General features: G+C 34.7%; 1 protein-coding gene across 1 annotated transcript in view; it reads right to left on the bottom strand.

The window, feature by feature from the left end:
- The window catches only part of FAM227B (family with sequence similarity 227 member B), a 295,156-nt gene that overhangs the window by 45,295 nt on the left and 231,833 nt on the right, over positions 1 to 18,028 (bottom strand). The window contains exon 14 of the mRNA XM_023227241.1: positions 2,298 to 2,395. Coding sequence (XP_023083009.1) covers positions 2,298 to 2,395 — 98 coding nt within the window. The remainder of the gene's footprint in view (positions 1 to 2,297; positions 2,396 to 18,028) is intronic.

The following is an 18,028-nucleotide window of genomic DNA, read 5'->3' as shown; positions in this document are numbered from 1 at the left end:
GTCACCCAGGCACCCAGGCTGGAGTGCAGTGGCGCGATCTTGGCTAACTGCAAGCTCTGCCTCCCGGGTTCATGCCATTCTTCTGCCTCAGCCTCCTGAGTAGCTAGTACTACAGACGCCCGCCACCACGCCTGGCTATTTTTTTTTTGTATTTTTAGTAGAGATGGGTTTTCACCGTGTTAGCCAGGATGGTCTCCATCTCCTGACCTCGCAATCCACCTGCCTGGGCCTCCTGAAGTGCTGGGATTACAGGCGTGAGCCACCGCACCTGGCCTGGTGTTCTGGTTTTTAAAGCAGAATGCCACAAGTTGACCAAAAACCTCGTGCTAGAGACACTCCAAATAGCCAAACCAATGAACAGAAATCTTAATGTTTCCATTCATCCCACGAAAGATAATAGCAGAAACTTGTCAGAGCACTTTAAGATTCCATGAAGCAAGACTTTTATTGTCAAGTCAACCTAGCCCTAAAATCAAAGAATCAAGCAACTCCATAAACTTAAGAATGATCATAAAGGATGAAATAGAAAGTCCAAGGGGTGATTTGGGTGCCTAATTTCTCAGTTAATTTATTGAAGGATAATTGCTACAATGAATAGAAAGCTAAACACTGATTTTTGAGGCTTGAATATGTGTTCTGCCAATGCTCATACCCAATGTTACTTTCAGGGACTGGAAACCCACAGGCACCCATTTAGCATTTGGACAACTTTGGTGTCTGGAAAATTTTTCATGTTGAGCTGAAATCTCTATCCCTGTATCTTTCGCTTATTTATTGGCAAAAGTTATACTTTTTTTGGAGCCACACAGAAAAACTCTAATTCTGCTTTCCTACAGTAGCTCTCTACATATTTGAAAACAGTTATTGTGGCCTTCAGAGCCTTTTCCTTCCAGAAGAAATACTTATAGTTTGGCCATTGCTCAAGCAGTATTATTTCAGAGCTCTTCATAATTAGGTTTAGATGAGGTTGTCAATGATGGGATTGGAGTCCTTATAAGAAGAAGAGACAGAGCTCATTCTCTCTGCCATATGAGGACACAACAAGGAAGAGGCCGTCTGCAAGACAGAAAGAGAGGCTTCACCAGAAAACCAAATTGGCTGGCTCCTTGATCTTGGATTTCCCATCCTCCAGAACTATGAGAAATGAATTTCTGTTGTTTAAGCTACCCAGTCCATGGTATTTTGTTATAGCAGTCCAACAGGATTAGTACAATGGGACAGGGCAAAAAATGCAGCAATGTGCTGTTACTACTAAAGATGTATTTCCAATGTCTATCTGTTAACAGCATCCTCTGAAAAAGGTTGTTTAATCTGTTGCAAACCCATGTGTTAATTACTAAACAAAGTTCGAGAGACCATTTTTGGTGTTTGGTGAAGATCAGATATATAATTTCTATTACTTATCTCTGATTTCTAAACTGGCAATATTGCCCCAAAGGAAATGGTGTGACATTGTTATTGATTCAAAATTGACTTCTATACGTCACCAGTTAGTATCTGAAGTGCCTGAAAACCATCCTTAGCCTCACCGTGAAGGTCAGAATAAAGTAGGAAGATATTTTATTAAGCTTGGGTTATTAAATACTGGGAAAAACATAAATACTGACTTTCAGAAAGTGGTTTTTATATAGGCATAATTTTTAATTTTAAATAAATTATCTTATCAGACTTGATAAGATGATGTAGACAACATTTTAGCAATAAAAACTATGACCAACTTAAAACTTAATTGTCTAACAGATTAAGATATCAAATTCAGAATTTCAGGTCAATAATCTCATCAAATTTTGGCTAAGGCAACACATGGTGGTGAGTCCATGAAATCTCTACTTGCAAGGCACCTTCAAGAATGTCGAGAAACTAAGCATTCAAGACTCAAGAGTAACAGTATCTACATGTGATCAATTATTCTAGGACCATGGCTTAAGAAGTAAGGACAGGTCAACTATTGCTGATACTCCTTTGAAGATTTCCCTGCAACTTTGCTGCTTATTGAGATCATATTCATGTGCAAACACCAGATGGAGCCTTTGTATGTCAACCAAAGGAGAAACAGTGACAAGACATGTTGTGAGGAAAAAAGATAAATATTATATTTTTCATTAGAGATGGGGATATTTTCAGAAGAAAATAAAACTTTTTAATATTAAGATTAAACTTTCAAACAAATCTCTTTTGACCATTAAATTCTTTTCTAAAATATATGTTAAGAGTGTAATAACCAGCATTGCCTGTGTACAGCACAAATTGCAAATTAAACAAATAAGAAATTTTTTCATAATTATTATACTCCAAACCTTTGTTGCTAGTCTTGATAATCCTGATTCTTCCTTGGATATGGGCAACGCATGTGCTCTTGGGTTGTTTAGAATCTTTATAATATTGAAGTCGATAGCTAAAACAGAAAATAAAATACTTTTAAAAATTCTGGTATTTTTTTCCTTCACAGAAAAAGCAAGATACCTCTTTCGCCTTTTAACGATGCACCCTAAACGCACAGAAGGGCAACATGGATAGAGTGTAAAGACATTGTTATAACTTGTCCCAAAGAGGAAATAAATATTACATTTCGTATTTTTACTCAATAGGGTTTTAGAGTTTATAAAATTCACTTATTTACATTATGTCATTTTCACAAACCATTCAGTGAGCTAAGAAACATTTTCCATAATTTACAGTTGAGAAGACTAAAGTACAAGTTCTATGACTTGTTTAAGCTACTATTTACTAAGGAGTAGAAGGAGAGGACACAAATCTAGGTCTTTTGCTTCTAAGTCCAGAGTGATGACCCTCTAATTAGATGCAATAAGCAATTTGGGCCTCTGCCTGTCAGAGTCCTGTTTTTCTATATTCTGACAATACACGCAGATAAGAAAAGACTTGGTGACCTTTCCTTTCAACCTGCATGAATATGCATGAGGGTACAGAGGGAATCGTGCCACTTCTTAAAGGAAAAGAGAGCCGTGTGATTTAATCGGGCATGTCAATCAGCCCAAAAGCACAAGCTAGGTATTAAGTGTATCTTAACATCAGAGAAAAAAGGTGATCTGAGAGGTTTGTTCTAGACTCTGCACTGATTATCAGTTACTGGGTAGCCTAATCAGATCTAGTGATTATAACATTGATGACAAGCCTCTTAAGAGTTAAAGAAAGTTACTTGGTTGATTTTTGACATTAGACACTAGGAAATATTAGGCATTAGCTTGAAATATGAAAGGCAGGTAAGCATTTATGTCCACCAGGGATTAAAAAAATTGGTTAGCAAGGAACTTACCTTTAAACATTTTAAGTAGAAAAAATACTAGATTTAGAATTAGAATGGGCAAGAAAAGTAATAAACCGTATTTTTTTCTTCAAAACTTGCTCAATTTTGAAAATTCTTAAGTATATATAATACTTAATATATATGATATTACTTAATTTCTAGTCTTCTATGAACCAGTATAATTAAAAATAAAAGAACCTCTTTTTCATGTTCACTGTACACACAATAAAACGTTTACTTTTCAGATCACCTGAGCTTAATTGTGGAATTGCTGTTTAACAGATAGTAGTATACATTAATATGAGGTAAAATATCTAAGCTGAGAGTAATGGCAATGGCAAAATAGTAAAGCAAAGCAATTTAAGCACAAAAAGAGTCAAAAATTGCAAAGAAACTCATCTAGATATGATGACTAATCAATAACATTAAAATGCCTGTATTTATTAGCTTTTTTTCCTCTAACCCATTGATTAGTTTTAGGGAAAAATGTTAATATTCCCCTTAATTATAGTTTTAGTGCCTCTTCTGTTCTCAGCATCTCTGAAAGCTTGGGAATATTACCTGAAAATCCCAAAATGATTCTATCTGATAAAACTATGATAAAATATGTCTTCACTGTTCTAACTAAGTCTCCAGAAATTTCACTCGTGAAAAAATGTTCCAGTCTTCCTCCACTTGCACTGGGAAAGTTTTATTTCCATAATTATCCCCTATTTATTTTTGAGGTGTTATCCCCTCTAAAAGGGAGACATGTAAGTAAGTATGGTTATTGCTATCCACTTTTGCAGTTTTTATTCTAATAGTCTTTCTGAAATGCAAATAACTCACATATCTTAGAAAAATTAAAGAAAGGTCAAGTGTAGGCCACAAATATTAATACAATAATTGACTATAGAAACAGAAAAAGTATTGCTGATAGATATACTTTACAATATATGTAATTAAAATCAGAACTACCCTCAGAGACTTTTAATCTAGTATTGAAATGCAAGATAATTCAAGAAAAGGCCTTATACCTGCATTAAAAGACAGACAAATGATGCAATATTTAACTTGTTTTATGTTAAAATGGTAAGAGACACAAGTATCATTTTCCATGATTCCTGATTTGGGTAACTGTTTTTTCCATTAACCAACTACACCAGATAAAAGCTCTACTTTATAGATAGTTGGTATCAAAGCAAGAATTTTTGAGGCTAGAATACTTCAAGATCAGATCTTTCCGAGTCATTTTACAAAGAGAATACCTGAGACCTAAGCCTGATATAATTTTACAGTCAACTTTTAAATCCTGTAAACGGTCAGAATTTCCGAGATTTTTAGTTGTTCTAACGAAGTCTAGGAAGGAATCCAATAACCCTCATAAATAAGAAGAACTATAGAATGCACCAAAATAGCACAGTAATAATAATTTTAGAAGCTCAAGAGTTGGAATGTACCTTGGAGAGAGGGGTAGAAAAGAAATGCCAGGAGAAATAAAGAGAAAATATAGGTATCCATTAGGCAAAATGTATGTGATCTGAGCAAATAAAAAATAAAATGTGAATGCAATTTTGTCCAATAATATAGGAAAATGATGAGTATTTCAAATAAAGTATTGCATATTCATGAGTTTTTGAGACCTAGTCTGGCTCTGTTGCCCAGGCTGGAGTGCAGTGGCTCCATCTAGGCTCCGCCTCCCAGCTTTAAGTGATTCTCCTGCCTCAGCCTCCTGAGTACTGAGATTACAGGCATTCACCACTATGGCCAGCTGATTTTTACTATTTTTGGTAGAAACTGGGTTGACCATGTTGGTCAGGCTGTTCTTGAACTCCTGACCTCAAATGATCCTCCTACCTTGACTTCCCAAAGTGCTGGGATTACAGGTGTGAGCCACCATGCCTGGCCTCATGAGTATATTCTTAATGTCTTATTGTGTGTATTTTCTGATCATGCTTTTCTGCCTGTTTCAGATCTATATATGCATACTTCCAAGTCCTTTCAATCTGATCATCTGTAGGCCCACTCACTGATTTGTATAGATATTAAACCTCAAATGAGTTATATCTCTCTACATACCTACTTACAGATCCATCCTCCCACCTCTCTGTGTGAAATTCATGGTTCAAATTGGCAAACTGAAAGATTAAGGACCTTCACAATGCTCTACATTAGAATTGCTTCTCCTAGTAATGTTATGTTAACATAATACACGTAATTGTAAATAACTTCACAAAAAGATTAAACAGTCTGAGTGTTTATCCATATACTTTGTTAACTATGAAGTGTATGCATATGCAGATCACTAGCATCCTTACGTTTCACTAACTTTGCACCAAATTTAGTAATCCAAGAACATGAAGATTTTTATGTTATAATAAATTAGTGATTCATATCACATTTGGTTCCCAAGGAAAGTGCCATCTTATTATTGCTTTATTTTGGCATTTTTGGGAGTTACTTTTACCCATTATTTCTTACTATGAATTATATTTGTATCTCTAAGCACCAAATCACTGCTCAGGCAAGTTATAGATGCAAGACACAAGTTATTAGTTTTTAAAGTATTTCTATTTTTTTTATAAGAAGTAAAGTGAAAAGTATCTGAATAAGAAACTGATCTATTTATGAACTAAGGCTCTGTGGAGTCGAACATTACATATGTTTTATTAAAGAGTAGCTTTTAAGCTTAAGATTTGATCAAAGGTGCTGGTGAAGAAACTTATTGACCCATTTAAAAATCTTTCCTGTAGAATGAAAAACATATTTTAAAAATCCACCACTAAATGGGTTCAGAGGCAAATCTTAGAGCACACCATCTGATAAATTACTTTTCCCATGATACGTACATTTATCTACACAAGAACTTTTAGAATGATATAAAATTGAGACTAATTTAATTGTATGTGCAGTACAAACTCTGCTTATTGAGAATAACAAAATTAGAAGGAATTGAGACTATCTTTATTTTATAACCAAATCTTGACAGTCTTGACTGGTACTGTCATAAAAATTCTTAACCATCTTTGTATCAGTGATTGTTTGAACTTATTATTGATGTGTTCCTCTTTTGTATTAGTGATTGTGTGAAGTTATTAGTGATGCATTCCTCGTTGAAACCATCTTTCCACAGTTCCATATCTAAAAATGTCTCCTAAAAGAGAAGGCCAGGAAAATTTGCAATACTTTGTGTGAAAGGCAAATATTCAACTTTTTTTTTCCTGGATAATTTCTATCATGTACCACATTTTTCTTTTAAACTTGTCTGCAATCCTCATGGTTTCATATGCTACTCTTCACAGTAGGACTGTTCTCTATTATTTCTTTTGATCTCATTTAATGAGCAAAATCTAAATTATAAGCAATAGCATTCATGGAGTGTTTACATATTTGATATGCTCAGCACATTCTGTGCTTCAGTGTGGGAAAGAATAATTAAAACTGCAATAAGAGCTAAATGATTACAGAAAAACTAGAATCATTAGACAAATAGTATGAAAGACAACATATATGATATAAAAAAATAATAACACTGGTAATTTGATAGGAATAGTGTTTTATCTGTAAATTGCTTTGGGAAGTATGGCCATTTTAACATTATCAATTCTTCCAATACATGAGCATGGGATGTTTTTCCACTTGTTTGTGTAACATACGATTTCTTTCCGCAGTGTTTTGTAGTTTTCTTTCTAGAGATCTTGCACCTCTTTGGTTAGATGTATTCCTAGGTATTTTATTTTTTGTATGTGACTATTGTAAATTAGATTGCATTCTTGATTTGGTTCTCAGCTTGAATGTTACTGGTATATAGAAATGTCACTGACTTTTGTACATTGATTTGTCTTTCTGTGCCTGGCTTATTTCACTTAAAATAATGACCCCCAGTTTCTTCCATGTTGTTGCAAATGCCTGGACCTCACTCTTTTTATGGCTGAATAGTACTCCATTGTGTATATATACCACATTTTCTTATTCTTTCATCTATTGATGGACATTTAGGTTGCTTTCAAATCTTAGCTATTGTAAACAGTGTTGCACCATACAGGAGTGCAGATATTTCTTTGATATACTGATTTCCTTTCTTTTGGGGGTATATATCCAGCAGTAAGATTACTCAATTATATTGTAGCTCAATTTTTAGTTTTTTGAGGAACTTCCCAACTGTTCTCCACAGTGGCTGTACTAATTTATGTTTCCACAAACAGTGTATGAGGGTTCCCTTTTCTCCATATCCTCACCTATTATTGCCTGTCTTTTGGATATAAACCATTTTAAGTAGGGTGAGATGGTATCTTGTAGTTTTGATTTGCATTTCTCTGATGATCAATAATGTTGAGCACTTTTTCATATACCTGTTTGCCATGTGTATGTCTTCTTTTGAGAAATGTCTATTCAGGTCTTTTGCTCATTTTTTGACTAGATTATTCAATTCTTTTCCCATAGAGTTACTTGAGCTCCTTATATATCCTGGTTATTAATCCCTCGTCCGATGAGTAGTTTGCAAATATTTTCTGACATTCTGTGGGTTGTCTCTTGACTTTGTTGATTGTATCTTTTCCTGTGCAGAAGCTTTTTAACTTGATGTGATCACATCTGTCAATGTTGCCTTTGATTGCCTGTGCTTGTGGGGTATTGCTCAATAAATTGTTGCCCAGACCAATGTCCTGGAGAGTTTCCCTGATGTTTTTTGAAGTAGTTTTGTAGTTTGAGGTCTCAGATTTAAGTCTTTATTTCATTTTGATTTCATTTTGTATATGACAAGAGATAGTGGTATAGTTTCAGTCTTCTGAATATGGAGATCTAGTTTTCTCAGCATCACTTTTGAAGAGACTGTCTTTTCCCTAATGTATGTTCTTGGCACTTTTGTTAAAAATGAGTTCACTGTAGGTGTATGGGTTTGTTTCTGGGTTCTACATTCTGTTCCATTGGTCTGTGTGTCTGTTTTTATGCCAGTACCATGCTGTTTTGGTTACTGTAGTTCTGTAGTATAATTAGAAGTCAGGTAATGTCATTCCTCTAGTTTTGCTCTTTTTGCTTTGGTTTTTCTTGGTATTCTTTTAGGATTGTTTTTTTCTATTTCTGTAAAGAATGTCATTGGTATTTTGATAGGGATAACATTGAATCTGTAGATTGCTTTGGTTAGTATGAACATGTTAACAATACTGATTATTCCAATCTGTGAACATTGAATATTTTTCCAATATTTCTATTTTTTTGGTGTCCTCTTCACTTTATTTCATCAGTGTTTTATAGTTTTCATTATAGAGTTCTTTCACTTCTTTGATAATTCCTAGGTATTTAATTTTATGTGTGGCTACTGTAAATGGGTTACTTTTAAAATTTCTTATTCAGATTGTTCACTGTTGGCATATAGATATGCTACTGATTTTTGTATGTTGATTTTGTATCCTGAAGCTTTGCTGAATTTGTTTATCAGTTCTAATAGCTTTCTTGTGGAGTCTTTAGGTTTTTCCAAATATAAGATCAACTCATCTGAAAATAACAATCATTTGACTTCTTCCTTTCCAATTTGGGTGCCCTTTATTTCTTTCTCTTGTCTGATTGCTCTAGCCAGGACTTCCAGTACTATGTTGAATAATAGAGGTGAAAGTGGGCATCCTTGTCATGCTCTAAATCTTAGAGCTTTTAGTTTTTCCTCACTCAGTATAATACTAGATGTGGGTCTGTTGCATATGGCTTTTATTATGTTGAGGTATGTTCCTGCTATTCCCAGTTTTTTGAGAGTTTTTTATTATGAAGGGATGTTAAACTTTATCAAATGCTTTTTCAGCATCAATTGAAATGATCATATGGTTTTTATCTATCATTTTGTTAATATGATATATTACATTGATCAATTTGCATATGTTGAACCATCCTTGCATCCCTGGAATAAACCCCACTTGGATCTGATGAATAATCTTTCTAATGTATTGTTGAATTTCTAATGTATTGTTTGCTAGTGTTTTTTTCAGGGTTTTCACATCAATATTAATCAGAGATATTGGTTTTCTTTTTTTGATGTGTCTTTATCTGGTTTTGGTATCAGGTTAATACTGGCCTTGTAGAGTAAATTTGGAAGTATTCCCTCCTTCTCTGGTTTTTGATTTTGAGTAGGATAGGTGTTAGTTCTTCTTTAAATGTTTGCTAGAATTCAGCCATGAGATCTTGGGCTCTTCTTTACCAGGAGGCTTTTTGTTAGGACTTTGATCTCAATATTTGTTATTCATCTGTTGAGGTTTTGGATTTATTTATGGTTCAATCTTGGTAGGTTGTATGTGTCTAGAAATTTGTCCATTTATTCTAGACTTTCCAATGTACTGCCATACATTTGCTCACAGTAGCCCCTAATGATCCTTTGAATTTCTGTGGTATCAGTTTTATTGCTTCCTTTTTCATTTCTAATTTTATTTATTTGTATTTTGATGATTTTTGACATAATCCAGCAGAATCCTCTGGATTACAAGGTAGAGACTCTTTTCTCACCCCTTACTTTCTCCCAAACAAACAGGGTTTCTTTCTCCATTCTAAGCCACCTGAAGCTGGAGCTGGAGTGACACATGCACCACTGTGGCCACCACCACTATGACTGTACTGGGTCAGACCTGAAGCCAGCACAGCACTGGGTCTTGCTCAAGGCTGGCTGTAACCACTCCCTGGCTACTGCCTATGTTTGCTCAAGGTCCCAGGGCTTTACAATCAGCTGGTGGCAAAGCCATCCAGGCCTATTTCCTTCCCTTCAGGGTGTTGAGGTACCCCAGGCCCTGGGTGGGTCCAGAGGTGCCATCCAGGAGTCAGGAACTAGTGTCAGAAACCCTAGAAGTCTAACTGGTGTTCTACTGTATTGTAGCTGAGCTGGCACTCAAACCACAGGATCTCTCTTTCCTCCCCTTTCCAAAGGCAGAGGAGTCTCACCCCATAGCCACTGACACCCAAGGCCATGGGAAGTACTGCCAGACTACTACCTAAGTTCCCTGAAGGCCCACAGGCTCTTCAGTCAGCTTGTGGTGAATGCTGCCTGCCTTGGGTCTCACCCTTCATGGCGGCTTGCTCCCCTCTGTCCAAGGGCAGGTCCAGAAATGCTGTCCAAGAGTCAAATCCTAGAATCAAGGACCCTAAGAGCCCATGTGGTGCTCTGCCCTGCCATTGCTTTCCTGGTACCTAAGGTGAAGACAAAGTCCCCTTTACCTTTCCCTCTGCTTTTCTCAAGCAGAAGGAGTTTTGCATTGATTAAAAAATATATATTTAATAAAATGTAATATTCATTCCAAATGAAACACTAAGCAAACCCATAAAAGAAGGTTATGTCTCTAACATGCTAAAGAATATATATCTTGAAATAAAAATTCAAAATATTACTTAAATGCAGAATAATTTGAGGCATGCCATTAAAATCAGGGACAAAGTTTGGATTCTTTCTATGGTAGTTATGTAAATTGGCTCATTTAACATTCACTTCAAAGTCCTTTTCTCTTTACTTTTTTCTACTCAAGCTAAACACTTGAGTAGAAATTCTCTGAATTTGACTTGATTTCATTTAATTGGCCCCTTGTAACACAGTTGTGGCCAATGAAATGTAGGCAGAAGCCCCTTGTGTTAGTCCATTCTTGAATTGCTGTAAAGAAATAAGGGAGGCTGGGTAACTAATAGAGAAAATATGTTTAATTGGATCACGGTACTGCGAGATGTACAAGAAACATGGCGCCAGCATCTGCTTCAGGTGCATGCCTCAGGGAGCTTACAATCAAGGTAAAAGGCAAAGGAGGAGCCCATGTGTCATCTGGTGAGAAACAAAGCAAGAGCAAGGGGGAGGGGAGGTGTCATGCATTTTACAACAACCGAACAACTGATCTCACGTGAACTCAGAGCAAGAGCTCACTCATCACCAAGGGGATGGTGGTAAGCCATTCATGAGGGATCTGCCCCTTCCTCCTGGTCCAAATACCTCCCTCTAGGCCCATTTCCAACACTGGGGATTATATCTCAACATGAGATATGGAGGGGACACACATCCAAATCATATCACCCCTGGGGAAGGTTTTATTTCCTAAATAAAAAAGCAAAACCTGATAAAGAAAAGGTTTACTATATGCCTGGTGTCTTTTCTCCTTTTTCCTGTGTGGCTGGAATGCCAGGAGATACAGCAACTATCCTGTGACAATGTAAAAGTTACATGCTAAGGATGCTGAAGCAGGAAGACATAAGAAACATGGTTCCTTGGTGACATCCATGAGAAGTAATAGCTACCTTTATATTTCTTCTCATGTAAAAAGTATTTTTTGTTACCTAAAATATTAACTCTTTACTTGCTTCAGTGATATTTATAAGGTACACTGTATTTGCTGATAGCTGAAATTTTAGTAGATATTTCCACCATCACAACTGTTATTTAACACTGCTCTGTAAATCCCAACCAATTCAGTAAGCCAATAAAAATAAACAGGAGGTGTAAATATTAGAATGAGGAAGACAACAGTAACATTTTTTGTTTTTACAGAAAATATTATGGTCTTCCAAGCAAATACAAGATAATCATTTTAATAAGCATTGTTAAATAGGAGAGTTTAGTCACAAATTACAAATACATAAAAATTTATGGCTATTATAAATGTCAGCAGTTGACCAGTTAGACAATAAAATATTTTAAAATTTCATTCCTAATTTTAAAATATATGAAATATGTAGGAAGAAATTATTTAAGAAATGTTTAGGACCTAGATGCAGAACATTATAAACTAAAGATACATATGATATTTCTGAATGTATAGAATAAATATTATGAAGGTATAAGTTCTCCTCCAAATAACTTATAAATATTAAATATAATTCTAAACAATCTATACATGATTGTTTGGTGGGGAGGGGAACAGGCCAAACTTATTCTAAAGTGCAAATTTAAAAATTTAGTATAGGTACAATATGCAGGAAGTAGTGAAAAAAGTCATGATAGAAGAATTATACTGTCAGATATTAAAATCTATAAAACAATAATGATTGAAATAATATGGTATGGACATAAAATTAGGTATACCAATCATTAGGGAAGAGTAACATAATTTATAGTTTCATGCAAATGTTAATGAGTTTACTATTTAGCAAATGTGACATTCCTAATCATTAAGAAAAGATGAATCATTGAATAAAAAGAAATAAGGCAAGTGTTAACTCTTTAGGAAAAATAAATTTGATCTCTACCACATCACATATTGAAATGAAATTTCTTTCCCTTTTTTTCTTATTCTCGCCATATTCATGTAGAAATGACTTGTCCACTTACAAAGGTACCTAAATACTGTAAACGTAGCATGCAATTAAAGTGTAATGAAAGGACAGAGAAAAGCAGAAGTGGCAACAAAATGGGCCAGGAATCATTCTCAAAATGCATACTGTTTTTAACAGCTAACTTAAAAAACAAGGACATCTTATTCATTACACTGCTCACAGTGTCTATGAGATAAAAAAGAACAATCGCTGTGAAGATTCCCAGCTAGCTATTCTTGTTACTAGGGTAAGATGGAGCTCTCTTTTTTATGGAGGCCTTATAAAGAAAACACTCTATGGGTAGTTGATAAAGATTTTGAGAATATCTTTACCATGATGAGAACGAAATTCACAATCTTTTAAAAAGTAACAATCATAGGCAGATGCTGAGTACAATTTTAAAAAGCACAATTTTAAAAAGCCATTAAACTCAGAAGCAAGGTTTGAATTCTCATTGTGGTAGAAATGTAAATTGGTTCATTTAACATTCACTTCAATCTTCTTCTTCTCTTGTCTTTTTTTCCTACTTTGTGCTATTATGCAGAATCATTTTGAGGTGATCCATTCTTGTGTAATCTTAGCTCCCTAACAAAGAATAAGTGGTTGATGGATTGGAAAATTAAATCTGGATTTAAAAAAGCAGAACAATAATATAAACTAGAAAAAATATATGTATAGGTGGTGAAGAAGTCTACAAAAGATAAGATTATAGAGTAAAACATTAATATACAGGCATAATTTGTTTAACTGCACTTTATTGTACTTCACAGATACTGCTTTTTTACAAATGGAATGTTCATGGAACTCTGTGTACAGCAAGTCTGTTGTTGCCATTTTTCCAACACCTGTGTTTACTTCCTGTCTCTGTGTCAGCATTTTTTAGCAGTAAAGTATTTTTAAATTAAGGTATGTACTTTTTATTAGACAAAATGCCATTATACCCTTAAGAGACTACAATATAGTAGAAACATAACTTTTATATACACTGGGAAAACAAAACAGTTGTGTGACTCACTTTGCTGCAATATTTGCTTTATTGCAATGGTCTTACACAAAGCCTGCAATACCTCTGAGGTATGCCTATATTTTATTATGTAAAAATTCAAAAGTCCTGCTAGGCAAAAAGTACAGTACCACAAAAGGAAAACTGGCAAAAAAATTTCTAATAGAATGACAGATGAAACAAAAACCTCAGTAGATAACAGATGATGGACATAAGAAGTAAGTAATAAAAAAGGAATACGATTGGCAAATAATTTTTTAAGTTTAATTTCACCAGAAACTAAAGCAATCAAAGAACTGCTGATATGCTATTTAAAGACAAACAAAGAAAAAGATAATGTGCCAGGTTGTTGAGACTCATAAATCATCTCACGTGCTAATGATGGGCCATAGTTTTCTCTGCCATTTGTCATACTCCCCCCAAATATAGGAGACACCTGGCTTTGAATGAGGAGGCTGAGCTTCTGTTTCTCGGTTTCTTTAACATCCCAATGTGTTCCTCACTGGGACTGAGGGAAAAAGTATTCCAAAGGTACTTCTGTCCTCCTAAGGAATTCTCTTGATTCCTCAACACTCCTCTTTGCCATGTTTTATAGGTTCAAGGTGGGTTAATATCCTGCAAGGTAGGACTTCTCTTTAGGATGCACCTACTAATGTCATCAGCCTTTAAGAATTCAAAAGAAACTAGAACAGAAACAGCCTCATTTTAACATCCATTACACAGTTCAAGTGGATTTGTGTTCTAACCAAAAAATCTTTGACTAAGAAACTTGTATGAACTCCTCAATTTCTCAAGATCACTCGTTCTACCCATATTCATTCATTACAAAAGTGTCTACTGAGTGTTAATTATGCTCAATGCCTAGGAGACAAACATGAAGACAGGGCTCACTCTCTGTGGGGATGGGGTGGGGACTAGTCTCAGATGTATTCTTAAGTAGTTGCAATGCAACATAATAGCTCTATAGTAGAAAAAAAGATGGAAGTGCCACAGGAACACAGTGATCCTCTTAGTTGTTGATCACTTGGGAATTTCAAGGAATTGGAAAACATTCTTGTGTGTGTGTCTTTCCTACCAACTGAATCAAACAGTCATATTATTACTAGATTGGTATTGTATTGTTTTCATTCTACCACTCAAAGTATAAATAAGCTGTGGTGTAAAAATGCCTTATAAACTGTTCTGCTGTGACTAGTAATAGTTAAGATTATACATCCAAGATTTAAAATGACAAAATGTATTAAAGTATTAATAATTCCCTTAAATATTTCTCCTTATCTTATTTTCTTGCTGTATTTTATACTTTCTCTACAGTTACTTTGACAAGATTTTTTAATTGATTGGGACGTTTATTGGAACAATATTTTATATGTATGATTCTATACACACAACTCTATTTTTCAGGCTCCAGTTTTTTTTCCATGAAAAACATCAGTTATACTCAAAGTGAAAGGACCACCAATGGCAGAGAATTTCAGGACCTTGCTCTTCCTGTAAAATGTGCTCAAAAAGCAGTTAAGTCTTCTCTGAAGGTATCTCCTAAGACAATTTCACTCAAGAGTTTGAAGGTTTGGAGACAGGTTTGGCAAGGTTTCTTATCAGGCCAGGTTTTCTCCTCTCCTAAATAGGAGAGTGGATCTAACTCTCTCTTGACCAATTGTTTAAAGTACATTCATGTAACCTTAAGCTGCATTTCTGATGCAGAGTAGTGTATTAGTTAAGCACATAGGCCTTGGAGTCAGATGGACACAAATTTAAATGGCAGCTCTGCCATTTGTTGACTGAGTGACTTTAGGCAAATTAATTCCTTGAAGCCCGTTTCTTCAAACATAATTTGGGAATTATAATAATTACCTTATAAACTTGGTAAGTGGATAAAATGAGAATATATATGCAAAAACACAGTGTCTGGCATATTGTAAAGGTTGTATAAATGGTAATCAATATTGTTATTAATAAAAGGAGTTCTAAACCTTAAAACAAAAGTCCAATATACATCAAAATGGAACCTCTTGAAAGCTTAAAACTCACAGGGCCTATAAAACAATAACACAATGAAAAGAAAAAACTATCTAGGTAACAACATGAGGAAGAGAATAGTACCTTACATCTCAATATTAATGTTGACTGTAAATGACCTAAATGCTCCACTTAAAAGATACAGAATGGCAGAATGGATTAAAAAAATTACAATAGAAATATCTACTTCAAGAGACTCACCTAACATGGGAAGATTCAAATAAACTCAAGGTAAAAGTGTGTAAAAAGGTATTCCATGCAAATGGAAACCAAAAGCAAGCAGGAGCAGCTATTCTTTCATCAGGCAAAACAGACTTCAAAGCAACAATACTAAATAAAGAAAGATGGTCCCTATTATAATGATAAAAGAATCAATTCAACAAGAAGAGATTACAATCCTAAATTTATATGCACCAAACACTGAAGCATCTACATTTATAAAGCAGTCACTACTAGACCTAAGAAACGAGACAGACAGCAAAACAATAGTGGGAGATTTCAGTGTGCCACTCACAGCACTAGCAGATCTTCAAGACAGAAAGTCAACAGAGGAATAGTGGACTTAAATGACATGCTAGAACAAATGGACTTAAAGATATTTACGGATAATGCTACCCAAGATTTCCAGAATATACATTCTTCTCATGAGCACATGGAACATTCTCCAAGATAGACCGTATAATAGGCCATAAAACAAGTCTCAGCAAATTTTAAAAAATCAAAATTATATCAAGTATCTTCTCAGGCCACAGTGGAATAACGCTAGAAATCAACTCCAAAAGGAACCCTCAAAACTGTAAAAAGACATGAAAATTAAATAAGCTGCTTCTGACTGATACTGGATTAACAATGAAATCAAGATGGGAATTTACAAGTTATTTGAATTGAATGACGATAATGACGCAAGTTGTCAAAACCTCTGGAATACAGCAAAAGCAGTGGAACTTAGAGGAAAGTTTATAGTGCTAAATACCTACATCAAGAAGTCTGAAAGAGCACAAATTGATGACCTAATATCACACCTCAAGAAACTAGGGAAACGAGAACAGACTAAACCTGAAGCTAGAAGCAAAGAAATAACACAGAGCAGAACTAAATAAAATTCAAACAAACAAAACAATACAAAAGATCAATGAAACAGAAAGCTGGTTCTTTGAAAAAAATAAACAAAATTGATAGACCATTAGCTAGATTAACCAAGAAGAAGGAAGATCCAAATAATCTCAATTAGAAATGAAACTGGAGACATTACAACCAACACCACAGAATTACAGAAACAATCATTCACGACTATTATGAATACCTTTATGTGCACAAACTAGCCTAGAGGAAATGGATGAATTCCTGGAAACATACAATCCTCCTAGGTTAAATCAGGAATAGAAACCTTGAAAAGACTGATAAGAAGCAGTGAGATTGAATCAGTAATTTAAAAATTGTCAACAAAATAAAAGACCAGGACCAGATGGATTCACACCTGAATTCTACCAGACATTCAAAGAATTGGTACTAATCCTACTGAAACTATTCCAAAAGATGATTCCAATCATTCCATGAAGCTAGTATCATCCTGATACCAAATCCAGGAAAAGACACAACAAAAAACAAAACTACAAATCAATTTTCCTTATGAACATAGATTCAAACCCCCCCCCCAAAATATTAGCTAAACAAATCCCACAGGATGTCAAAAAGGTAATTCATCATGGTCAAGTGAGTTTCATCCCAGGGATGCTGGGATGGTTTAACATACGCAAGTCAATAAATGTGATACATCACATAAACAGAATTAAAAACAAACACCATATTATTATCTCAGATGCAGAAAAAGCACTTGATAAAATACAGCATCCCTTTATAATAAGAACCAGGCATAGAAGGCACCTATCTAAAAATAATAAAATCCATATATGACAAACCCATAGCCAACATCTTATTGAATGGGGAAAAGTTGTAAGCATTTCCCCTGAGAACAGAAATACGACAAGGATGCTCACTTTCACTACTCCTATTCAACATAGTTCTGGAAGTGCTATCCAGACCAATCAGGCAAGAGAAAGAAATAAAGGATATTGAAACTGGAAAAGAGGAAGTCCAACTATCACTGTTTGCAGATGATATGACTGTATACCTAGAAAATCCTAACTACTCCTCCAAAAGACTCTTAGATTTAATAAACGAATTCAGTAAAGTCTCAGGTTTCAAAGTCAATGTACAACAATATCATTGTTGATGTATAGCATCAAGCTGAGAATCAGATCAAGAATGCGATCTCTTTTATAAGAGCTCTAAAAACAAAAAAATAAATAAAATACCTAGAAATACATTTAACTATGGAAGTAAAAGATCTCTACAAGGAGGACTAAAAAACACTGCAGAAAGTAATTATAGATGACAGAAACAAATGAAAACACATTTCATGCTCATGGATTGGAAGATGTGCAAATGAGCATACTGCCCAAAGGAATCTACAGATTTAATACAATTCCCATCAAAATACC

The sequence above is a fragment of the Piliocolobus tephrosceles genome, chromosome 6, assembly GCF_002776525.5.
Source record: "Piliocolobus tephrosceles isolate RC106 chromosome 6, ASM277652v3, whole genome shotgun sequence".
NCBI lineage: Eukaryota > Metazoa > Chordata > Mammalia > Primates > Cercopithecidae > Piliocolobus > Piliocolobus tephrosceles.
This window is presented reverse-complemented; position numbering and strand designations above follow the sequence as displayed.